The following is a 26,255-nucleotide window of genomic DNA, read 5'->3' as shown; positions in this document are numbered from 1 at the left end:
AGGCCCCTCCTTGATGTCTGGAATTCTAGGAGTGGTTTTCTAAGTCTTCCCTCTTTCCTTTCATTCCAATCCTAAAAGGATTACAGGTTGTTTTGCCCAAGGCTTGTTTCCACACATAGCTGCAGTACCAGAGCATTCCTTCCTTTGGTGAGAAGACTGCTTTGGGGGACACAGGACTGGCTGGGGCTGGTGTTGGTACAGGCTGTTTTTGTGACCAAGCTAGGTTGGCAGCTGCCTCTGTACTGTGGTTTCAGGGCTTCCCTTCCCATAGGATAGGATAGCTCTTTTCTTGTCCACTTAATTTTCCCCACCATTCTCTTGGCAAAAAAAGAAAATGTGTTATCTTCATTCAGTATTAACTTTCTTCTGGTAATATATAGCTCTTTTTTCATTTGGTACAATGCGATTAAAACTTCTTTAAAATGTTTCAAATAAATCTGTTAGGCTCTAATTTAGTTGTCTTGAGGCCCTTTTCAGGTCTGTGATTCTCTAGAATTTATAAACTTTTTTCTCTAAATCTACTGGGATCTACTACCTGTCCATGACAGTAATGTCTGCATGAGACAGAGTGAGTTCTAATGTGGCACTTGTTCTACAGTGTCCCCAACATATGTACTTAACTTCACTTTCCTGCCAGTAATTCAGTGCTCCAAAAATTAACCCAAAATACAAAAGAAAACTTGGTTTTGACATGGACTATGAGCATTCATCCCTCTGTAATAAAATAGTGATCCTGACTGCCTGAAAGATCACACTTACCACTCCCCACAACCTTTAAAAGTTAGTACTGTATATACTTTTTAATGTTCATGGCCATCCTGGTTCACTGTAATATTGAAAGTACATTCTGAGTCATCAAAAGAAATTATTTAGAACCATACTGTGTGAAACTTTTTAAAAAATGTGAATCTTATGAAACTATGGAAGAATATTAGGTGAACCAGAACATAGTACTCTTTAGTGAAGCTAGATAAATGAAGTTCTATGTATTAACCAAAGTATGTTTTAACGCTACATATCAATTTGTGGGGAATTGTAAGGAAAACAAGTCATTTTCCTTTTCTAATTGTTGCACTCCTTGCTCTGCATTTAAATTTAAGAATTGTCTTTAATACTTATTCTCTAATCATGCTATATAGAATATAAAAATTCTCCGTGAACAGATTAAAAATTCAAAATAAAGTAATAAAATGATTATGATTGAAAAATTATCCATTATAAACAATAAAGTTTCTATTGTTCATTTTTTTTTGACAGGGTCTTGTTCTCTCACCCAGGCTGGAGTGCAGTGGCGTGACCATGGCTCACTGCAGCTTCAGCCCCCTAGGCTCAAGTGACACTCCCTCCTCAGCCTCCTGAGCAGCTGGGACTACAGGCACATGCCACCATGCCTGGCTAATTTTTTTATTTTTTTGTAGAGACAAAGTCTCATTATGTTGCCAGGGCTGGTCTCAAACTCTTGGGCTCAAGTGATCCTCCTGCCTCAGACTCCCAAAGTGCTGGGATTATAGGCATGAACCACTGTACCCAGCCTATTGTTTTTGCTGATGGTTCTTGTATCTCTAATATGAAGGATGAATATATTGCTTAAACACCGTCCGTGACTACCCAGTTAGAGTGGATGCAACCCACTTCTCAGGGTCTTGATGAGTATGTTTTCAGTTGTGCAGTTAGCTTGGGTAAACAAAATCATTATTTTAATATGTCTCTTCTTTCAAGATGTTTTTGTTATCCTTTTCTTGTAAATTTACTGGTAATTCATCTTTTGGAGACTGAGAAAGAGAACTGACAATTGAAGTAAATTGTTTTAAAGTAACCAAGGAAGCGTTGCTACCCTCATTTTTCTAGCCACTGCATAGAAATATCCTTTTGCTGAAATTCAGCTGTACAAGCTTGACAGGAGGTCCTAGGCAAATGTGTTTTTCAGACTCTTGTCTGGTCTATCTCTTGCCTGATTTCTGTGCCTTGTGCCTTCCAGTTCTCTCCTGCGCTATGGTGGAAACCTGTCCCTCCAAAGTGCCATGAGTGTACGATTCAACAGCAACGGGACCCAGCTCTTGGCCCTGAGGCGGCGCCTGCCCCCTGTGCTCTATGACATCCATTCCCGCCTGCCTGTGTTTCAGTTTGACAATCAGGGTTACTTCAATTCATGCACCATGAAAAGCTGCTGTTTTGCAGGAGATCGTGACCAGGTAAGTGCTGTCTGCCTCCTGCATCTCATACTCATGCTTTTCTCTCTGATTGTTCTTTCTATACTAGTCTTTATTTCTCATTAGCATTATGTCAGGTAAAAACAATTAAGGGGAAATAGTGAGTGCCTGACTTAATAATAGTGAGGTGTTCTGACTTAATAATAGTGAGTTTCTTCATCAAGGCTGCCACTGGGTATATACAAGGCACACACCATAAACCAAGGCTGGCCACAATATGGTTCTGAGCCACCTAGCTCTGCCAAGTTTGTGAACAGATTTTAAGATTCTAAGAATGTGCCATTTTAGAAGAAAGGAGGGAATCCATGGAAAATTAGCCTGCTGGGGAGAGAGACATTAAAAAAAAGAAACCAATAAAACACAATGATGAATGAAACACCCTAAGTACCATCCAAAAGACATGTATCTTGAATGGCCTCTTGGGATGGCATCTTTTTGTTGGATGAAATGGGGTAAGCAGCTTTGTTTGAGAGGGAGCCAGATGCTGACTCTTTTTCTTTTTACTGCCAGCATCACAACTGGAAATGGAGAGCCCAAGCTGTGAGTTTCCAGCCTTTTCTCAGTCTCACTAGGAATGGAGATGCTGATGTTGACTTAAAGCTGGCAGTTTAAGAATACACTTGGCATTCTTGCACCTTTCTGTCTTGGCCATAGAAGTTCTGAATTGTCAGTGACCAGTTGGGCTGGTCTGGGTAACAAGCCAAGGAAAGACAAATGCGAAGAAAGACAAATCTAAGGAAAGGTTGATCAAATAAACAAACAGGATTTTTTATTCTCAAGCACAACAAATCTTATTGCTACTTCATGTATAGATTGGGAAAAAGAAAAACCTTAGTCTCTTGCTAATGCTTAGTGTTCTTATCTTTGGGTCAATGAACTATGTCAAATTTTGAGTTAACAATTCTTATATGTTGTACCCCACCTCTTCAGAGCTATTTTTGGCATAAAAGAAATATAAAAGAGGCATAAAAGAAAAATGTCTTTGAGAAACTGGCAAGACCTTGCTTTTTGAAGTAAAAGCTAGGATTTTTCTCCCTAGATGGGGGTTGCTGGAGTTTTCCTAATGTCATAGTTTAAGGATTAGTAGATGTAGTAGGAACCGAATAAATGCCTGTTGAATTGTCTTGTGTGTAGATAGATGAGAATGTTCCTTTAAGTTTTCTGAACTAGAGATTTCCCCTCTTTATATAAATATCCAAATTCAGAATTTATACTCATGTTGGAGTCTTAGGGCCTACTTAGCTGAGATCCATCCTGGAGACCACTAGGTGGCCTCAGTGATGTCTCCTTGGGGAGGCCACAGTACCTGAATGACTTAATTTGTATATGCCTGTATGGCACTGCAGGGAATTTGTTTCTTGGGTGGGAAGAAACAGTTTCTAGAGGCGATCAGACTCACGATAGAACAGATATGCAGAATGGTTGATTTAGCTTTGTCTGGCTGTGGAAATGACAATCACATCTCTCCCTCTCTTCCTTTTTTCCTTCCTCCTTCTTTGCTTTTGTTGATTTTCCATATTTTATCAACTTCTTATGCATGTAATTCTTGTTTTATTGAATAATAGAGCATGCAGTGAAGATGATATTCATAGTTTATTAGGCTTTATTTCCGAAAACTAGAGGCTGAGGGAAAGGTGATTTTCTTCAGGTTGTATTTAGCAGCCAAAGCCTGTCTTCATGGACCTTAGAAGACCCAGAACAAAGACCTCTAGCCAACATGTAAGCACCTAGACCATGGTTTCCCATCCTTATCATTGTTAACATTTTGGCTAGATAGTTCTTTGTTGTGTGGGGCTGTCCTATGCATTATGAGATGGTTAGCAGTATCCCTAGCCTGTCTCTACTAGATGCCAGTAATATCATCCTAAGTTATCCTCCAGGCAACCAAAAATGTCTCCTGACATTGTCCCCTGGGGGGAAAATTGCCCCTGGTTGAGAACCTGTGATCTGGATTATAATTACCCATTTTGCTCAGAGGCATTGGGGCAGGTATTGTCATAGGCAGAGCCACAGAAGGTATTTTGTGATAGTCCTAGGTATATACATCAAATATATCATTGTTTCTGCCTTTCAGTTTATATATAATTATAAAAATATTGAATGGCTTTTGATTTTTCTCTATTTAGATTTGACTATTATTTGTGACTTATGTCCTGTGGGAAGAGTTTATGGGTATTTTATTCTCTCTGACAAATAAGACTTCTTTTTGGCTGGGGTAAGTGGTTTCTCTTGAAAGAAGATGCAAAGTCATTGAATCTAACTTTGGATCAGTTAACAGAGTTAAAGTCTTAAAAGTCTGTTCATATTCCCGAAATAGTTAGAGGTATATAAAATACAGAGATTTATGCTTGGCTTTTTTGTTGACTCCTTAGGGACTAAGAAATGTGGCTAATTCATCATTGTATTGTCTCCAAATCCTGGCACACAGTGAGAACACAATAAAAATTTGTTGAAGTAAATCTTGAATACTTTTGTCAATGTGTGGTATTTAGCGTCGTGGGCCTAAGTCTTCTCTAACTGTAAATCAGGATTGATAAGTATGATTTTTCCTGTTCAACTTCCAGGGGCCTGGAAAGATGGATGAATTAAATAATTCATCCAATTAGGAGGATGAATTAAATAATGGATTTATAGTGAAACTAATCTGCTGAACTTATAGTTTTTTCAAGTGTTGAACAAGAGGTCAGTCTTACTGTCCCAGTACTAGAACATGTCTCAAAGGTGATTTTTAGACTCTGACTTTCCACACTCAGGGATAAGGCAGCAGTTGTCACAGTTACAGTATGACCTGCAGGACTGACATGTATATTGTTTGATGAGTCTAGACAGAATCTTGTTTTCTGCTTTCAATTTCCAAAGCCTGCCTTTTCCTTATATTGGGCTTTATATTTGACCTCATTCCTGTATGCTCTGAGAACACTCACAGCCTGAGGCTCTGTGTTCTGGAACTCTTCATTTAGTCATAGGCTGGGTAACCATCCCAGACAGGAATCTGAGAATTTCCATAATAGGAATGAACGTGGATAAGAAAAGCAGTAAGAGATCCTATTTATCTGAGACAGTCATCTGGCTTTTAATTATGAGATTATTCAGTCCATACAGATGGACCCAGATATTGTTCGGAGTACGTGTACTTCTTTTTAAACTATCATTAGTCTCAAAATAAAATTAATGTTTCAAGAAATTAGACTTGTGGAATAAAGTGTGAAATATCTGGGCCTCCTTTGTGTCTCCCTAATGCTCACTGCCACCCCTGTAGATGAATTCTAATTATAGAGCTATTAGAGATCATTTTGTACAAACCTTTTCTTTTACAGATGAGTAAACTGAGTCTCAGAGAGGTCACAAGTCACAACACATGCAAGTTTGTAGGCAAACCAGGGCTAGAACCCAGATTTTTGGGCTCTCAGTAGAGACCCCTTTTCGCTGTACAAATGATCACAACTTGTTGCAGACAGGAGCAAGACAGGCAGCAAAAAATAAGTGGATTGGGCTGGGAGTAAACATTAAAGAGTGGCGGGGACTATGGAGAGCCCACATCCCATCTAAATGGGTCAACTTCTCCATAGCTTTAGCCCATTGTTGCCAGGGTTTCTGATTTTTTTCAAGAGAAGACAGAAATAAGGATTTTTATGTGAGGTCTCTTGGTTTAAAAATATTACAACAAATTCATACTTTATTGTATAGATGAAACAAATCTGTACACCATACCTATTCTGCTGTAGATCCACCAGTTTGAAACCTTTGTGCTTCATTCAGCAAGATGTTTTTTCTCATGTTTAGTGCCATGGACTGTCACTAACTCACCGAGACAAGTTCCTTTTTCCTGCTTCCTACCGAAGGCTTTCTAACTTCATGTCTTTTTTCTCGCTCCATCTTTTAAATTATGAGAGCTTATTTACTGAGCATTTACTGTGTGCCTGATGCTCTGATAGATACATTCACATAGCATTGCCAGATGGTACCCTCTTTGAGATTTGCACTCAAAGCCCTGTATACAATCTGTCTTCCCCCGCTTTTGGCTACAAATACATAGTTTGTTTCTTTCTAGTGTATTATAATTATTCAAGTTTGATAACTTCTAGCATCAGATCAGGTGACCATAGTGACATCAGGTTGGCTGGGTATCAACAGAAGCAATTAGCCTTAACTAAAGGCTTACATTTTTTTATTTTATTTCATTTTATTTTATTTTTTTAAAGCAAGCCTACCTTCTAGTCTTGCAATATAGTGGGGAATCTTGCAGTAAAACAACATTCCTTTCCTTGGAGGCTGCCTGAGCCCAAAGGTGGTTCTTGCTTTCACTTCCTACTTGGATTTTTGTTTTGTTTTCTCCTGGAAGCCTGACTGGGTACATTCTGTCTTCTAAGCTTCATACACTTCTCTACATACTGAGTGAGCCAGTCTCTTAATAGGGTTAAAAAAGAATGCCAGTGTTCTACCTGCTGGCTTTTCTGGCATGCACGTATAAGACAGCACTTGGCTCTTGTTCCTTCTGTTTCACAATTCCTTAAATGGCTCTTGTCCTAGATTGTGAGTCCAGTAGAATGGCTGAGGCTTCTGGTAAGAAAGTCTTTCAGGCTAGCAGGCTTGTTTGCCTGGAAATGGACTGTTTGATCATTTAAAATATTTCTTGCTTTAGTCTCATATGATGCCTGGTCTAATAGTCCCTACATCTTGCTGAAAGTAGGATGTACACGAAAGGAGAAAGTATAGTAAGATTTTCTTGAAACGACTGAGCACTGGAGTAGCTGAGCACTAGGATCTCTTATACTGGTCTTTTGAACTTGATAGATGGCAAGGCCCCAAAAATCGTGATCATGAAATCATCTTGTCCCGTCCCCTGGAGGAAAGAGCTGACTTGTACCCTATGAGTCCAACAAAACGGCCTTGGATAAATGGCCTCCCTCAGACATTACATCACCACTCAACCTCTCTGTGTTGATATTATATGGGTATAGCCGAGGTGTGGAATGCACCAGTAAGTACTCTCTAGGCCAGAGAGGCCCTCTAAAGTTATAACTTTGCCTTTTTTTTTTTTTTTTTTTTTAAATAACTCCATGCACCCCTGATTAAGCCCACTTTTGGGCCTGGCATGCCATATGTTCTCCTTTATCTGAGATAAAGATATACTTTTAATGAGGGAAATTCAACCCTTGGTTTCTATCCTTTGATTTGTTGTGATTTTAGGCTACTCTTTTTTTTTTTTTCATCTCCTTGCCGTTTATATCTTACATATTTTTAGCCCTTTAACTTGTAAAGCATGTTCACATCCACTGTTATATTTTTTTTTGTTGTTGTTTGTTTGTTTGTTTTTAGACGGAATCTTGCTCTGTCACCCAGACTGGAGTGCAGTGGCTCCATCTAGGCTCACCGCAACCTCCGCCTCCCAGGTTCAAGCGATTCTCATGCCTCAGCCTCCGGAGTAAATGGAATTACAGGCATGCGCCACCACGCCTGGCTAATTTTTTGTGTTTTTAGTAGAAACGGGGTTTCACCATGTTGGCCAGGCTGGTCTCGAACTCCTGACCTCAAGTGATCCACCCGCCTCAGCCTCCCAAAGTGCTGGGACTACAGGCGTGAACCACAACGCCCGGCCCACTATTATATTTGAATGCTCCCAGCAACCTTTGGGTGCAATTGGACAGGTTTTATCCTCACATGAAACTGAGGCCAACAGTAGTGTGAAACGGCAAATTGAATTGTTAGCAAAACCAGGACTAGACTCAGTTTCTTGTTTTTGACTGTACCCTCTTGCTCATAGGCATGCTGCCCGCTGTGTTATAGAGATCAAGCAATGATATGATCTGGTGAGGAAGAACTGAACACAGAATGTGGCAGAAGAATTCCTTGTATGTCTTGTTTAGAGAGTGAATGTTCTAGGAAACTTTTTTTGAGGAAGAGGGCAGACTTTCTGTTTTGTAAAGAGAAGGTAGAGGGAATATAACTTTTTTTTAAAAGGTACAAAAATAATTAAAACAGTAACATACATTTGTGTGTATGAGGGAGGGATATTTAAAATTAAAATATTATATCATCACAAGAAAGACCAGATATTCCTTACTCTGCCCTTGGGCAACCAAGAAAATTAAAGCCTGTTTTATATCCCAAAAATAAAAGAGAAACTTGATAGAAGTAACAGTGCTCAGTGCTTGCAACTGAAGTCAATTTATACTCTTGTTAGATAAGTCCAAATTCTAAAGGCTACAAAAATCCTATTAAATCAAGGGGGGAAAGGAATCATTTTAGGACAAAGTATTCAAGATGAAAGAAAGGCATATCTTCAGTGAGAGAACTGCCTACTGTTGGATACTTTCTTGCTAATGTGTTTAAAGATTTTGGACTTCTCAACTTTCTTGGTTTTCTGGTAGCCAAATCCACCACTGCCTACTTGCTTTTTCTGCTCGCCTTCATTGCTGTTGACATTCAGATCAGCAAAGGGAGGCACCTTGAAAGCAAATGATAGAGTAACTTGAGGCAAATTGAAGTTATTAACATTAAAGATCTGTTTCAGAGAATGGGAATCATAGGCTTGTATGTATGATTTATGTGTTTCCTGGGCTGACTTATGAAGAAAGTAGTTCTTTTCAAGCTGAGACTGAATGTCAGAAATTTTAGACCAGGAAAAGTCAAATTCACTTGACGGAACCTTGGATTGTTTTAAGTAGTGAAGAAAACCCAATTCTTCTGGGTGCAAAATGAGCAAAGCATGCCCTCTCCCATTTAGGCCTCTGGCTGTTCTACCCACATGGTGAATATTATTCCTTAGGGTCATCCAGAGGGTCATACTGAACAATCCAATTGACTTCAGTAATGTCCAGTCCTCTTGCTGTCACATCTGTACACAATAGTGTTCCCGAATCTGCATTGCAGAACTGGAAGAATGTGGTTGTATGCTTATTTTGCTTTTGCTTTCCATGAATGGCCAAGATGGGCAAATCAATGTAGTTCAGCAACTCATAGTGGTATTTCACGGACATACAAGATGAAAAGAAGACCATCAGCTTATATTTTTTGGTTCTTCTTAAGGAATGTAAAGAGCAGAAGGAATCTCTTTTCAGAAGGACAAACAACATATACCCTGCTCAAGACCATCCACTGTTGCATTAGCTGTGTTATCAACACCAACATACAATGGCTCCTTTTTCAGAGAAATCCTTGCCAGGCATTCAACTTTTTGAGTTTGGGTGGCAGAAATGAGCATCGTCTGTCTACGTGTTGGCAAAAGTTTAATAATTTGCTTTAATTCCTCTTCAAACTCAACATCCAAGATACGATCAGCTTCATCGATGACCAGACACTTCAGATTTTTATACATAAACCCTGGGATATTCTGCATATGGTCCAGCAGATGGCCTGGTGTGACCACAATGATGTTGATCCCATTAGCAAGTTTCTATGTTTCAGCAGGTCTGTTACTGCCACCCATTATCAACCCATAGGTATGCACGTGGTGAGTCATTAGCTCCTTAAGAACACCAAAAGTTTGCATGGCTAGTTCTCTAGTAGATGAGAGAATAAGGACCCCCGTTCCATTCCTGGGCATGAACTTAAATTTAACAACGAGTTCAGCTGCAGGGATGAGAAAAGCCGGGGGTTTACCACTGACGGTTTTTGTAGCTGCAAGAAGATCCATGCCTTCCAGAAGTGGTCTGATACTTTTATGCTGAATTTCAGTCATGTTTGTAAAACCCATTTCTTTTATTGCCTTCAGAGTATTTTCATTGACAAGATTACATAGAGAAGCAAATGAAGTATCCTCAAAAGCTCCTGTCAGTCCCAGGGGCAGACTGGGCACCTCACTGTCATCTTCATCATTATCTGGCTTCTCCACATTATTTTCTGTTTCTTTAGGAGTCTTGGCACTTTCTTCTTCAGATTCCCCTTTGTTTTCAGTTTTTGCTTTTTTTGTATCAGGTCCAGCATCATTCACCATTTTTCTCTTTTTCTTTTTTGATTCTGAATTAGGAGACTGCATTGCTGCTTATCCATTGGTTAATACAGTGGATTTCAGGGGAGATGTTTTAACTTTTATATTTTCCACTGCTTCTTGAGACACGTCTCCATTTTGAGCATCTGATAAGCCCACGTTCACAGAATGTTTTGATTTTTTAACCTTTCCGCCTCCCATTGTTTCTTCAGACACATCTCTATTTTGAGTTTCTGACAGGGTCAGATTTGAGGCCCCCTGAAACTTTAGGTTCCGCTGCCGCAATTTGAAGTTCCGCTTCTCAATCTTCTTGCGTAGGAGTTTCATCGGCAGGTGAGACATGCTGTCCAAGTAGTGTCTAGACCATGGTGCTACACAGTACAGCTACTCAGTTCCAGACTACAACTTTATTAAATCAGCCATTTATAACTCTTTTTGAATCCTGTACCTTTTTGAAACTCTAAAAACTATAAACAGTCATCTCTGAAAAATGTACACATCTACATTGTTTTCCATATAATAATAAAGTGTTTATGGAACTCTTGAAACCTAGAGGCTCAGGTATTATCAATCCTGGATTAAGATTTTACCTTTGGGTTATGTTGTCTTTTAGTCCGTTTACTGATGCAACTTCAGAACTTAGAAGCTTAAAAGGTTTTGGAGTATGTGAGGCCTGCTAGGTATGGTCTGGTTTATAATCGTTCAGGAACACAAGGTCACCTGGATTCTTCTTAGGAACAAGTGGAATTGATGTGATCTGGTGACAGGACATGGCAGTTCTTTAATGCATGGCTCCTGGCTAAGAGTCTGGGCCCCACTAGGAAATCCTTGGTAGATGTTAATGAAAAGGAACAGAGTATAACCTGTCTCATCCTCCTTAGAGATTTTACTTTTAGTAGAAGAGCTTTGCCTCTTTTTGAGGTATCTTCAAGCTTTGGAGAAAAAAGAAAATAATGTTACTTCCTCAGAATGCTGGGACACCTTTTCTTGAATGAAGAGTATAAATACTCATATATGGACTGAAGTGAGTGCTACTATCTCCTCACTCCCCAGTCCTCACATACAAAAACTGAAGCCCATGGAATGGGGCTAATGGTTAATGGCCCCTCATCTTGCTCAGGTTTCCAAAATGGTTGGCCAGATAAAGATTCATGTTTCTGGCCACTTTGTTATAACCACCTGTTGGTAATTTACAGCATTTTTTTCCTTTTCTGTTGATTATTTGACTGTTATTGGCTGCCTTTATGGAATATTCCTTTATTAATTGAATTTTTTCTACACAGAACCCATAAAGGTTGGTTATTTTAATAAACTGAAAGATTCCAGAAGCCTAATGGAGCTGAAATGGCAAATGGCTCAAAGCAGCAAGAATAATGTAACTAACTTCACATGCAAAAATAGTGTTAGGCTTATGGGTATGCATATTTGTATGCTTTTATTGGGAGGCAATGAAATTTCTCTTACCACAAATAAAATAAATCTATGGCTTTGCCCATTTCCAAAGAAAATTTGCTCTGATTGCTTTGTATTTGTGGCAAGCACTGGTTATAAATGGTATGATCAAAGGTATATTATATGCCAATTAGCAAACCTTTTTCTGGAAATAGTCATCTAGAGAGCATATCACAGAGTTTTCAATCACATTGTTTTTCCCCTTCTGACAGAAGGTCAGGGGAAAATAAGAACTATGTTTGATTTAAATTTAAATAGCAGTCTCTGTGATGTTACTGATCCAGGCTAGCGAGCCATCTGGTTTTTCTGTCCTAGTCAATACAGCTAATTAGACAGGCATGCCATTTACTGGAGAATAATTAATTACTATGGAAGGAGCCTTTGGAGAGAACTGGGTAAATTGATCAGTACTCAATGAATAGTAACTGATTGATATGTTTCCTTCGTCATCAACAGATGTTGGAGAAGATCAAATCCTGTGTAAGCATGCACCACAAACACACACCTACACACAAATACACACACACACACATTTTCTATAAAGGTCAATGGATTGACAGAGGACATTTGGGTCAGTGAGACAGTGACAGATACCAATCAGTAATCTTTTTCAATGTTGTTCTTGGTGGTGGTCATGATGGTGGTTCCTTCCTGAAATCTGTTGAGAGGGAGTTGTTGATCTGTTCCTATGCTTGAGCAAGTTAGTATCTCCATACTGACAGTGGATTGGATGAAACCCCACCATGCACTGGCCTCAGGTTAACCCTACTTAAAATGTCTAGATCAGTAAACATTCAGATCGGTAAATAGCTTGCCCTCTTGGACCACAGAATGAATGAAAAGTGAGGTGAATCAGAATGTGGCCAACTTTTAACCTTTGTGGCCAGCTGGGAAGGATTAGGGATAATGTGTGTCCACACAACAACTCACGTTCATTTTAGCATTGATATTTCCCACCTTACCCACAAAACCAAACAAAAATTAAGTATATCTTCCACTCCGATCTAATTGTAGTCTATGGATCTCCTACTTCCCCCTCAACTCAGGGTGTTTTGGGAAATGGAGACTTTATTGCCTAGATAATGAAGTATCTAAAACATTCTTTCTTCCTCTTGGAGCCCCGCCCTGTTCTTAATAGAATATAAGATAAAAGGCTCTGTGAAGTGAGTTTCGTTTTTTTGTTTTTTATTTTCTCTTATATTCTTTTAAATCTTATTATTTATTTTTTCCTCTTACATTTGTTATTGCCTTTTTTTTTTTTTTTTTTTTAAGCACAGAAGCAGAATATGAAGTGAGTTTTTAATTTGTGGTTTCCCTCTCAATGTTTAGAATGATGTTAAAAAAAAAACTTAGAGAAGGCAATGAATTCTTCATATTCATGTCCCCATTTGGCCACAAACTTCTTATCACCTTATTTAGTTTTTGCCTTTCCAAAGTTGAATAGTAATTTTTAGTTTTTTTCACAGTAGTGTATGAAATATGAACGTTGGTTGTGAAGTCATAAAAAATATGAAACATAGGAATTTGGGGTAACCAATTTTTCTATTAAGTTTCTATAGCTTGCCTATTTATATAGGCTCTGCTGCTGAGCCTTTCTGTTATCTAGGCCAGAAGCACTTTACTCCAGGTCAGCTTCAGACCCCAAACACCAGATTTCCTGGGTGAGAATGAGCAGGTACTGTTTGAAATTAGATCATCAAGATAAAGAAAAGACAGAGAGAAAAACCTATGCCTCCAATTTCACCTCTTGAGGTGAAGTCCAGTTTTCTGGTTAATTGAAATAATTACTGTGTTTCTTAAGTTTTAATATAATGAAGTACTTTGGGTTTGTTTCTTTTGGTAGTGAAACAGTACCATGGGCACTGTTTGATCTTTGTTTTCTTGCTTATATTTCCTTGTATCCTTCAGCAAATATTTGTAAGATGGCCCACCTAGACCTGCAGTGTCCTGGTGATCCTTTTAAGCACTAACCATCAGCAAGGCCCCACTCGGTGGCCCTAGCCAGCCTGAGTCCGGGAGGGAATGACCCTTTCAACATAGCTTTAGAAGACAGGAATGTTTCTAGCTGCTCTTATGATAGTAAATGTATCTCTGTACCCAGCTCACTTGAAATAATCTTTATTTCCACAAAACTTAAAAAAAAAAAAGACAAAAGAGCTCTTAATGACTACCTTATATTTTAAAATAGCCAGAACTCTGTCCGCTCTCCTGGAATACTCTTCTCCTAGATATTCACATAACTTGCTCCCTCATTTCCTTCAAGGCTCTATTCAAAATACCATTTTATCAAAGAGGCCTTCTGTGACCACCCTCTGTAAAACGGAAACTAACATGCCAACCCCCAGCACCCTCTATATGCGCTAACCTGCTGTTTAATTTTTCTCTATAATACTTGTCACCACTGGATACATTATATTTTTTTTTGTTGTTTAACTTTTTTTGCTCTCCCCATATTATTTATGTCTATAATATTTTCCCCCTCCCATCAATAGAATGTAAGCTTCATGAGACAGGAACAGGGTCTCTTTTGATCAACTCTGCCTTCCCTTCCCTGGAACAATGCCTAACATGTATTAGACATTCAATAAATATTTGTTTAATGAATAAAGGAATGACCTCACTTTTATTTCTATCCTTATAGTCAGCAGTACCCAGGCAGCCAACTTTTAATGCTAGAAGGCATCCAACAGACAACCGTGAAATGCCATAATGAATTCCGCAGGACAGTTTTGTGATTCCAGAGTGTGTGAACACTTAAATGCCCTCACTAGATGGCAGTGAGGCAAGACGCGCCCCCTTAAAAATCATCCCGAGCTGTTCTCTTGTGGTGGGTGGAAGAACAATTCCAAGAGGAAGAGAGGTCAGGAGTTGCCTTTATCCCTAAGAGGAAGCCTGTACATTTTATGCGTTTTCTGCATATTTTAGGAGCTGTCATATTAAACCCAACAGGCCTTAACTCTGGAAGAGTTTTCTTCCTTCTAAGGCAGTCTTCTGAGTCAGCATTCTGTCTGGGAATCCCGTTTTCCCTTCTCATAGCTTTGTCCTGGTGAATAGCTGAACAAATAGGAAAGTGCTGATGCTTCACAATGAAATAGTAAAACCCCTGATAAGCCCACTGGGCTCAATCTTTTTAAATATTATTTTTTGTTTGTTTAGTTTGCAGTGGTATGGGGGACAGGGTAGCAGGAATTCCACATGAAGTTCATAGCCTCTTTTAAACACGTAACAGGTAACAGGAAATGGTGGCGCCTGCCTGTAGTCCCAGCTGCTGGGGAGGCTGAGGCATGAGAATCGCTTGAATCCGGGAGGTGAAGGTTGCAGTGAGCTGAGGTTGCACCACTGTACTCCAGCCTGGGCAGCAGAAACTCTGTCTCAAAAAAAAAAAGTGTACATTAAATATATACATTTACATTGTTGTGTAACCATCACCACCATCCATCTCTAGAACTTCTTCTTCATCTCAAACTGAAACTCTGTGCCCACTAAACATCAACTCCCCATTTCCCCTCCCACTAGGCCCTGTCAACTACCATTCTACTTTGTGTCTGAATTTTCATGACTACTGTAGTAGGATCATATAGTATTTGTCTTTTTGTGACTGGCTTATTTCGGTTAGCATGATGTGATATCCTCAGAGTTGATCCATGTTGTAGCATGTGTCTGAATATCCTTCCTTGTTAAGGCTGAATGATGTTGATGGACACACAGGGGATGATTCCACCTCTTGGCCATTGTAAACAGTGCTGCTATGAACATAGGTTGCAAGTATCTCTAATCTTGTTTTCAGTACTTTTGGATGTATACCCAGAATTGGAATTGCTGAATCATATGATAATTCTATCTTTAATTCTGAGGGGAATTATTTTGTGGGTTTTTGTTTTGTTTTTGATAGTAACCATTCTAATGGGTATGAGGTGGTATCTCATTGTTTTGATTTGCATTTCCCTAATGATCGGTGATGTTGAACATCTTTTCATGTGCTTATTGGCCATTTGTATATGGCCATGTTCTACTTCTTTGGAGAAATGTCTATTCAAGTCCTTGGCCCATTTTTTAAATCATGTTTTTTCGTTGTTGTTGTTGTTTAGGAAACTTTTAAATTAAAGTTTAACAAGATGAGCCTTATGAGTTTCCTTGTCTTGAGCATGTTTGTGGAGTGACTTATCACATCACTTGGGCTGGCAGCTTAGGGATTTTTTGGGTCTAATCCAGCTTCCAACATTCCTTCACAGAGTAATCATAGAATCCTAGAATTAAATGAGCCTCACAGAGCCACCAGTCCAGTTCTCTCATTTTGCAGATAAAAAAACTGAGCCTACTGCTTTTTCCACTGTGCCCTTATTACCTAATCCCTATAGACAGCATTTTCTTCATCTTTAAACCTACCTGTCTTTGCCTTTTTTCTCATGTTCCTACAAGTGTTTTGAAGGCTAGAAAATTGATTTTAAATGATTGCACAGTATTTAGTAATTTATGTTAGGCAGGAGGTTGTATGTATGTTGGACTTATACTTTTTGGGGATTGTTCGATGTCGTTTTCAAGTATGACATTTTCTTTAGAAAACTCTAGACCTGGCCAAGCACTGTAGCCTATGCCTATAATCCCGACACATTGGGAGGCTGAGGCAGGAGGATCAGTTGAGCCCAGAAGTTTGAGACCAGCCTGGGCAATGAAAGTGAGACCCCTGTCTCCACAAAATATTAGCTGGGTGTGGTGGTGCCTGCCTGTAGTCCCATCTACTCAGGAGGCTAAGGCAGGACAATCATTTGAGCCTAGGAGGTCGAGGCTGCAATGAGCAATGATTGTGCCACTGCACTCCAGCCTGGGTGACAGAGCGAGACCCTGTCTCATAAATAAATAAATGAATAAATAGGCTACGTGTCATGGTGCGTGCCTGTTATCCATCTACTGGGGAGGCTGAGGCGGGAGGATCACTTGAGCCCAGGAAGTGGAGATTGCAGTGAGCCATGATCATGCCACTGCACTCTAGCATGGGCAGCACAGCAAGACGCTGTCACATACACACACACACACACAAAAGGAAAACAGTAGGCCTTTCTTTTTCAGGGAAATGAGCAGATGGGGGCAAAAGACAGGAAGAAGTAATGCTGACCTCAACTTAAAGTAAAACACTTATGTTAATCTTTGGAAATAAATGAACTCTCAGAATTACTCTCTGGTTGCTATTAGACAATGTTAGAGAATGCTTTTATGAGTTCACATTAGAGTAGATCTGGTACAGTGTCCTTTTTGAGATCAAGCAGTTTGGAGCTGCCACATAAAAGACCACTGCTTATGCTCAGGCACTAATTCATGGCTATGTTGGTGATGGCTTCCTGCTCAAAGGTATCAGCTGGCAGTAGAGAAGTTCAGGATACTTGGCCTTATGTAAAAGATCTCTGGGAAGCTCTTAGTTTTTACATTCTGCATTAAAATTTTTTTTAAATTGTGGTAAAATATACATAACATGAGATTTACCATTTTAACCCTTTAGAAATCCACAGTTCAGTGGCATTAAGTACAATCACGTTGCTGTGCAGCCATCACCACTATCCACCTTCAGAACTTCTTCATCATCCCAGACTGAAACTCCCCAACAAACAATAACTCTTTATTCTCCCTCCTCCCAGCCCCTGGCAACCACTTGCTCTTTCTGTGAATTTTACTACTCTCAGTGCCTCATATAAGTGGAGTCATACAGTATCTGTCTTTTTGTTTCTGCCTTATTTCATTTAGTATGATGTCATGGTTTATTGCTGTTGTAGCATGTGTCAAAATGTCCTTCCTTTTAAAGGCTGAATAATATTCTATTGTATGTATTACCACATTTTGTTTATCCATTCGTCTGTCAGTAGACCCTTGGGTTGTTTCCACCTTTTGGCTATTACGAATAATGCTGCTATGAAAATGGGTATACAGATATCTCTTAGAGTCCCGGCTTTCAATTCTTGGATATATACCTAGGATTGTAATTGCTGCATCGTATGGTAGTTCTATATTTAACTTGTTGAGGAATTGCCATATTGTTTTCTACAGTAGCTGCACTTACTCATTCCCACCAGCAATGCACAAGAGTTCCCACTTTCTCCACATCCTTGCCAATACTTGTCTTTTTTTTTTTTTTTTTTTGGTAATAGTCATCCTAATGGGTGTGAAATAGTATTTCATTGTGGTTTTGATTTGCATTTTTCTAATTATTAGTGATGTTGAGCATCTTTTCATGTACTTACTAGCCATTTGTATATTTCTTTGGAGAATTGTCTAATTTGCACCTTTTTGAATTAGGTCATTTTTTTGTTGTTGCTGAGTTTAGCTAACATGCCTTTTGATTTGCAGGTATTTTTAAGAGGGTGTTTACTGTGTGGTGCCTTATAAATATATGCCCATTTATGTTGTTTATTTAAAGGAAATCTCTGTACAGATAGATATATTAAAAATCAATATGTTTAAGCCAATTGTAGTGACTCACACCTGTAATCCCAGCACTTTGGGAGGCTGAGGGGGGGATCATCTGAGGTCAGGAGTTTGAGACCAGCCTGGCCAACATGGTGAAACCCCATCTTTACTGAAAAATACAAAAAATTAGCTGGGCATGGTGGCACGCACCTGTAGTCCCAGCTACTCAGGCGGTTGAGGCAGGAGAATCACTTGAGCCCAGGAGTCAGAGGTTGCAGTGAGCTGAGATTGCACCACTGCATTCCAGTCTGGACAACAGAGCAAGACTCCATCTCAAAAAAAATTAATATGTTTATTAGTATATATTGTATTTATTCTATGTTATAATATATAATGTTATCTATATATTTTTTTGTTCCAACAGTATATCCTTTCAGGCTCTGATGACTTCAACCTGTACATGTGGAGAATTCCTGCAGATCCAGAAGCAGGTGAGTATATCCGTCACATGAACATACTGCTATTGCTGGCTCTGTTGACCTTTGGTATGCTGTGCCCTGAGGGGACAGATCTTTAGCAGTAGAGGACAACACTTCTCTTCTGACATAAGCTGTGACCAAAGGAAATTTAAAAATAAAAATTATAAACCAGATTAAACTATATCCCTCAGACATAGCTTTATCTGACATAAATAATGCTTAGATTTTTTTTTCCTCCTAAGAACCTTTCTTCAGACTTCATAGATCTCCTTTATGTCCTTTATTTCCAATCTCCTCCTATTTCAAACCTGGATTTTTTTTTTTTTTTTTTTGAGATGGAGTTTCTCTCTTGTTGCCCAAGCTGGAGTGCATTGGTGGTATCTCGGCTCACTGCAACCTCTGCCTCCCAGGTTCAAGTGATTCTCCTGCCTCAGCCTCCTGAGCAGCTGGGATTACAGGCGCACGCCACCACACTGGCTAATTTTTTGTATTTTTAGTAGAAACAGGGTTTCACCATGTTGGCCAGGCTGGTCTCGAACTCCTGACCTCAGATCATCTCCCCTCCTCAGCCTCCCAAAGTGTTGGAATTACAGGCGTGAGCCGCCACGCCCAGCCCACACCTGGAATGTTTTTGTCTTGCTTTTACGTGCTTTGCTTTTATTACCCATCTTCATATTCTTGCTTATTACTCTACAAACAGTTGGTAAGGCTCTTTCTTTCCTTTGTCTTCCCTGGTCATGTTAACTAAAGGGAGGCTTTCTCTGTTGATGGACAGGTATGTTCCCTGGGGCTTTGTTGACCCAGGGTGTCAGAGAAATTAGGAAGAAATATTTCTACATTTTTTTGTAGTTGTATTCTGAAAAAAGCCTACAGCTTTCCATAAATTTGTATTTAAGCCATCTGAGCTTTCAAAAGTGTGGATCATACCTCTTCGTTCTTTTTACTTACTGTTTTTTTCTTTTTTTTACCTTTTTTTTCTTAGGATGGTTTGTTTCTTAATCTTCATTCTTGATAATAGTGTCTTCATGTGCTCAATGAGTGTTACCTAATGGTAGAAAAATGTCTGTTTTTAATACTCAAACAGCTCAATATAGCCATCTGTTCCAGGTGATACATGACATTAAGCTGAAAAATGGCCTTTAGGAAAATTAGAGGACTATGCCCAGTATATTACACAAAACATGTCTATAGTAGTGCGCAGAGTTTAGGGAACTTCTTGGCTGTTGCTGAATTAACAATATTCTTACCAAATATCTGCCTTTCAAAACCTGTTGAGGCCCACTTTTGGCATAACTCAACATTTGCTGCGGTCTAGTTACTAAACAAGTTGCAAAAGGGCTTTTTCCCTTCTAGAATTTAGAAAGCATGAGTGAAACAGCTTACCTTTTAAGCACAAGCAAATGGAACAGTCAGTAGTCTACCTGAACAAAAAGTGAAGTTCTAGCACTTGAGGTGGTTGTAGATACAAGTCTCTCACCCCTGTAAATCCTAGCTTGATTCGTTGAGAAGTAATCTTTGGGTTTAATTGTATCTTTTACCTGATCTTGGAAAGCTTTTAATTATTAAATTAGTATGACTTTAAAAATAGAATGTGGATAATCCTTCTTCTCCCCAGGACTATTCTCTGGAATCTTTTTCAAGTTTGAATAGAGACAATAGGAAAGAATTAGCAATAGTATCGTAGGTTTTCTTCTTCTCCCTGCTGCTTTTTCTTTTTTTTAATTTTTTTTTTGGTAAGAGATAGGGTCTCACTCTCTTGCCCAGGCTGGAGTGGAGTGGCATGACCTTGGTTCACTGTAGCCTCAAACTCTGGGCTTAAGTGATAATCCCACCTTGGCCTCCCAAAGTGCTGCAAGTATAGGCATGAGCCACTGTGGCTGGCCCCCTGCTGCTTTCTTTACTGATTTAGGATATGGACCATCTAGTCTGCCAGAGCTGCAGTAGCAAAGTATCACAGACTGGGTGGCTTAACAGAAATTTATTTTCTCACAGTTCTGCAGGCTAGAAGTCCACGATCAAGGTGCTGGCAGGTTTGATTTCTCTCGATGTCTCTCTCCTTGGCCACCTTCTCACTATGTTCTCACTTTTCTCTGTGCACATGCATCCCTAGTGTCCCTTGCCCTTCTTATAAGGAAGTTCTCATGTCACCTTCTAGATGTTCTCCAGAGATAGTACCCCTAAGTTTAGTTAGTAGTTCCTTAAAAAATATTTATGTCAATTCCTCTGCTGTACTGATTTTCTCTCCTGAATTTGTTCTACCTCTGTTTATGGATTAATGGAATACATCTAGCAGATTTAGTCTGACCAGGCCAGATAAGAATCTTTGGCTGCTTTATTCTAAAGTGCACTATGCAGTGTTTCAGAAAGTACACCCAGTGTCACATAAGCTTTTTTAGAGGCCACAGAACCCATGATCTATTAACACTTTCCACATGGGCTGTGGTTGGTTCTGCATCCCCATCCTTTACTTGGTACTTGGGCTTCTTTGTGCACAAGGACCAGACCTTATGACTATCCCTGTTGTTGGATTCACTAACTGTAATTGAGGGTTTGTTTTCTCTGTATCGCTCTTCAGCTCACATTGTCAATCACAGCAAGTCTGTCCCTTTGATCATCATCTTGCTCTGTATGTATCTAAAGTATCTTTTAAGATTATTTTTTGCATGTCTTGACTCATTTGGGGATTCAGCCCTTCTGCCACTATTCTGACAGATCCCACCCACGTTTTTTTTTCTTTTCTCTCTCTTTAAAAAAGAAAAAAGTCGGCCGGGCGCGGTGGCTCAAGCCTGTAATCCCAGCACTTTGGGAGGCCGAGACGGGCGGATCACGAGGTCAGGAGATCGAGACCATCCTGGCTAACACGGTGAAACCCCGTCTCTACTAAAAATACAAAAAACTAGCCGGGCGAGGTGGCGGGCGCCTGTAGTCCCAGCTACTCGGGAGGCTGAGGCAGGAGAATGGCGTAAACCCGGGAGGCGGAGCTTGCAGTGAGCTGAGATCCGGCCACTGCAGTCCAGCCCGGGCTACAGCGCAAGACTCCGTCTCAAAAAAAAAAAAAAAGAAAAAAGTCAGGGTCTCGCTATGTTGCCCAGGCTGGAGTGCAGTGGCTATTCACAGGCACAATCATAGCATACTACATACAGCCTTGAGCTCCTGGGCTGAAGCAATCCTCCTGCCTAAGCCTCCCAAGTATCTGGGACTACAGGTGCGCATCACCGTGCCTGGTCTCTTTTATTTTTTCATATTCATGGATCTTCTCTTTTTCTTTCTATTCTTCCTTCTTGTTCTTTTTTATTACCTCTACTATTTTTGTAATTAAATACTTTTTTAATCAAAGTAATAGAGCTATATAATTTTTAAATCAAATATTATAAAGCTTATTTTTTAAAAGCACAGCAGTCCCTTTCTCTACCTTTGCCTATAACATGCTTATATTTTTGGATTTTCAATATTAGACATTCTGTGTTGACTTTCTACTATTGAAATCAATCAGTTTCCCAAGAGAGGAATCTTCATTCTCCTACCTAGAGAGTATTTCCCTGGTAATTAAACTATGGCTCTAAGAGCCAAATAGGGAAATGAGGCTGTGGGTGTTACAGATCTATATGAAGACTTTTGTTTAATCCTACCCCCCAACTGTACCTTGTATCCCCAGTCTAAAACCTCCTTTGGGTCAGTGTCAGTTGGCAACCCCTAGACTTCTCCTTATGTGGGGAAAGGATGGTTTCCTGGCCATGTGGACTCAAGGGAAGAGTTTTACCCATGCTTTATACATGGTTTTAACTTCTCCTGTTTTCAGCCCTACTCTTCAACCTGGCTTCAGCAATATTGGTACCTCTCATTTTTATATGTAATACCTCAATTTTTAAATGTTGGCAATTAATGCATAGCTATAAAAAATATTTAGCAAAGTTCAGTAAGCCTAACAAGGTATCTGTGGGCTGGATGCATCCCTTGAGTTTTAACTTTGAATGCTTAGATGAGGAAAATCTTGTCAGAAACTCTTAATCCAATCTAATGTATTTTTGACTTAAATAATCATGGGCCAAGGATAAGTGTGTACACATTCATTCATTCATTCATTTTCTCTCTTTCTCTTTCCCTCTTTCTCTCACCTATTGGATATATGATTCTAAGACAGGCTAGTAAGGGAAAGCTGACTTGCCATTGTATACCTAATGACATAATCAGAACTAGACTCTAGATGACAAGCAGTCAGCATTTATTTGATGCCTGCTGTGTGTTTCATGTGCGTGCCAAGTGCTGAGAGAACGAGATGGAGAGCAGTCCTGAGTGTTAGCCAAAGTCAAGGCCATCTTTTTCTTCTGCACGCTCCTGCTCAGGAAGACTGTTAATCAGTCTTTGTTTTTTTGCTATACAAACTCCAAAGAGATTAAATTTATTTGCAGTGGGCTGAGGAGATCATTTCAGCATATGAGACTTATATCTACTATAAAACTTGCTACCAGGGAAGATCAGGTCCAATTTTTTAGTTGATTTTAAATAACTCATTCTAAAAATCCCTTTAAAAATTAGAGGAAGGGGCCAGGTGCAAGTGACTCATGCCTATAATCCTGGCACTTTGGGAGGCTGAGGGGGGCGGATCACTTGAGGTCAGGAGTTTGAGACCAACCTGGCCGACATAGTGAAACACTGTCTTTACTAAAAATTCAAAAATTAGCCAGGCATAGTGGTGCACACCCATCATCCCAGCTACTTGGGAGGCTGTGGCAGGAGAATTGCTTGAACCCGGGAGGGAGAGGTTGCAATAAGCCGAGATCGCACCACTGCACTCCAGCCTGGGTGACAGAGGAGACTCCAGCTCAAAAAATAAAAACAAAAAAATAAAAATAAAAATAAGAATTAGAGGAAGGAATAGAACTAGAACTGGGAACTTTGCTGTGGCAAAGAAAAAGTCCATTGGAATATGTCTGTGACCTCTAAAGTAGGTAGGAAGGGCATCTGTTTTTATGTGGCAATTCTGAAAATAAAATAAATAGACTAGCAGTTACATATAGAGCCAGTGTTACATATTGAAAGGAGCATTAGACTTAAAATCATACGTGGATTCAAGTCCTCTAACTTGAACTTAACTACCACTAACTACATGACTGATTTTTAGCAAGTTACATGATAGTATTTGTCTGAGCCTCAGTTTCTTATATAAAATGTCTCCCTCCCCTGCCTTATATTGTGTGATGATTTAATAATCTTGGAAGCTTTCTGAAAACAATGCATATTCAAATATAAGACATTGTTACTGCTATGTATAGTAAGATCAGTGTAGATCCATCATTTCCAAAGCATTTTTTCCCTAGTAAGTTAGGTATGGAAGTAATGGATTTGGCAATGTGGGGGGAAGGTTGGTATGTGTCTCTTAAAAATATTTATTTTGCCTTTCCCTTCTCTTTCCCTGAATTCTTGTTAGAAAGGGCTTTAGGGTTTTCACAGGTCAAGTTGCTTTTCTTGAGCTACCTCTTACTCTTAAGACCTTCTTATTTATGGAAAGAAGCATAATGTGATAGAGTTGTTAGGACTGGCTTTAAATTCCTGATCCATTTATCTTCCAACTGGGGGCTTTGGAAAAATTTCCTAGTCTTACCAAACTCCTGTGAAATAAGGATTTTAACACCACCACCAATAATAGTACTTTCTTAGGATTATTGTGAGAGTATTTAATAGCTACTGAATGACTGTTATTCCTCACTAAGAAAACCTTCTCGGCTGGACACAGTGGCACATGCCTGTAATCCCAGCACTTTGGGAGGCTGAGGTGGGAGGATCGCTTGATGCCTCAGGATTTTGAGACCATCCTGAGCAACATAGTGGAACCCTGTCTTCACAAAATTTTTTTTTAAAACTAACTGCTACAGGGCACAATGGCTCGTACCTGTAATCCTGGCACTTTGGGAGGCTGAGGCAGGAAGTTGAGCCCATTGAGTTTGAGACCAGCCTGAGCAACACAGCAAGACTGCATTTCTAATAATAAAAAGAAAGAAAGAAAGAAAACTGGGCATGGTGGCATATGCCTGTAGTCCCAGTTGCTCAGGAGGCTGAGGCAGGAGTATTGCTTGAGCCCAGGAGTTTGAGGCTGCACACTTCAACAACAGAATGAAAGAATGAGACTCCGTGTCTACACTCTCACCTTTTAATAACTCCTTAGAGATCAAGACATTGTCCTTCCTTGCTGCCCTCCTGGAATGGCTGACTGAGTTGTTCTTGCATGAAGGCTGCCCTTGACTCATCAGTAGTTCAAGAGGGTTCTCTTATGTGACAAATTTTTCCCTGAATGGAAGGGAAAGACATGTATTTTTACTGCCAAGTCACTGCAACCGCCCCCACTGGCAGTAGGCTGATGAAGTAGGCTGGAAACAGCTGTAAATGCATTTTTATGGGCCTACATATGTTTGTGTGCTCTGTCCTCTTTTTCTAGACATGTATTTACTCTCAGTGACTTAGGCCTAGGTATCTGCTTTTTCCTCCCATGTAATTGAAAAAAACAGCTGTTTTTAATTGGTTGCAAGTAGTTGGTTATAAACACATGTGAGGCACATATGATGAAAGAAGAACTCAGGATAACTGACTTTTTTGTGCAACTAAGCATTGATGCCTGTAGAGCTCTTTGAGCTGTACTGACAGCATTAGCTATCCCCATCTGGCTTTTCTCATCTCTTAAGTGGTTATGTGGTCTCCAGGAGGCAGTCACTGCTCTGTCTGTATTGTCAGTATCCTTGGTTGTCCTTCTCTTTATGGTTTGAGACTAGAAGACCCTGCAACTGTTAACTTGGGCCTTTTTGAAATGCTAAGAGGCTTGGTTACCTTTTCTCTATGTACCAGGAAAAGAAGTAGTCTCTTGTCTTGCTATAAACTTTTTTTTTTTTTTTGAGATGGAGTTTCGTTCTTGTTGCCCAGGCTGGAGTGCAATGGTATGATCTCGGTTCACTGCAACCTCTGCCTCCCGGGTTCAAGCGATTCTCCTGCCTTAGCCTCCTGAGTAGCTGGGTTTACAGGCATGTGCCACCACACCCAGCTAATTTTGTATTTTTAATAGAGACGGGGTTTCTTCATGTTGGTCAGGCTGATCTCGAACTCCCGACCTCAGGTGATCCACCTGTCTTGGCCTCCCAAAGTGTTGGGATTACAGGCATGAGCTACCATGTCCGGCCCTTGCAGTAAACTCTTAATTCTGCCAGTGGAGTCAAGAATGAAACAGATTGTCTTAAATCTGCTTACCAAACCCCTTTTTTGCAGATAGCTTTAAGCTTCAAGCTTTATTCCAGAGAGGATGATGAGGGCTTTAATTTCAGTTTGTTCACTTACTGAGTATCCTTAGATAAGACATCATGTAAAGCTCTATGGGCCACTGAAAAATGAACATTTTTTTGCCTTCAAAGAGCTTCCAGTATAACAGAGACGACAAAAAGGATGTGCATGAGCACACACACAGACACATACACTCAATGTAAAAGTGGCTTCTGAGCCTTATAAAAAAGATAATGAAGGAGGTCTTGAAGAGACTTGGGGAGACTGGTAAAGTTTTCATGCAGTTAGCATTTCAGAGGACCCTGAAGGATAGGTAGGATTTCAGCCCCTTTATTTCTCTGCTCCTACTTACTACATTATAGTAAAAATGCTGTAAAAGAATATCTGGGCCAGGCGCAGTGGCTCCATGCCTGTAATCCCAGCACTTTGGGAGGCCAAGGCGGGCAGATCACGAGGTTGAGAGATTGAGACCATGCTGGCCAAGATAGCGAAACCCCATCTCTACTAAAAATACAAAAATTAGCT

The 26,255-nt window shown here is 39.8% G+C and overlaps 1 protein-coding gene and 1 pseudogene across 5 annotated transcripts in view; one reads left to right on the top strand and one right to left on the bottom strand.

Moving 5' to 3' along the window:
* Positions 1-26,255, top strand: part of DCAF5 (DDB1 and CUL4 associated factor 5) — a 108,902-nt gene that overhangs the window by 62,088 nt on the left and 20,559 nt on the right. For 4 of the 5 annotated variants that reach the window (XM_007987100.3, XM_007987098.3, XM_007987102.3 and 1 more), the window contains exons 6-7: positions 1,979-2,192; positions 18,413-18,479. In XM_007987100.3, coding sequence (XP_007985291.2) covers positions 1,979-2,192; positions 18,413-18,479 — 281 coding nt within the window. Of the gene's footprint in view, positions 1-1,978; positions 2,193-2,720; positions 4,670-18,412; positions 18,480-26,255 lie in introns of those variants that run through there. The other variant, XM_007987103.3, reaches the window with a different exon arrangement.
* On the bottom strand, positions 8,494-10,597 carry LOC103229240 (ATP-dependent RNA helicase DDX18 pseudogene; annotated as a pseudogene).

The sequence above is a fragment of the Chlorocebus sabaeus genome, chromosome 24, assembly GCF_047675955.1.
Source record: "Chlorocebus sabaeus isolate Y175 chromosome 24, mChlSab1.0.hap1, whole genome shotgun sequence".
Lineage (NCBI taxonomy): Eukaryota > Metazoa > Chordata > Mammalia > Primates > Cercopithecidae > Chlorocebus > Chlorocebus sabaeus.
Note: the sequence above shows the minus strand (reverse complement) of the source record. Positions and strands in the feature narration are given on the sequence as shown.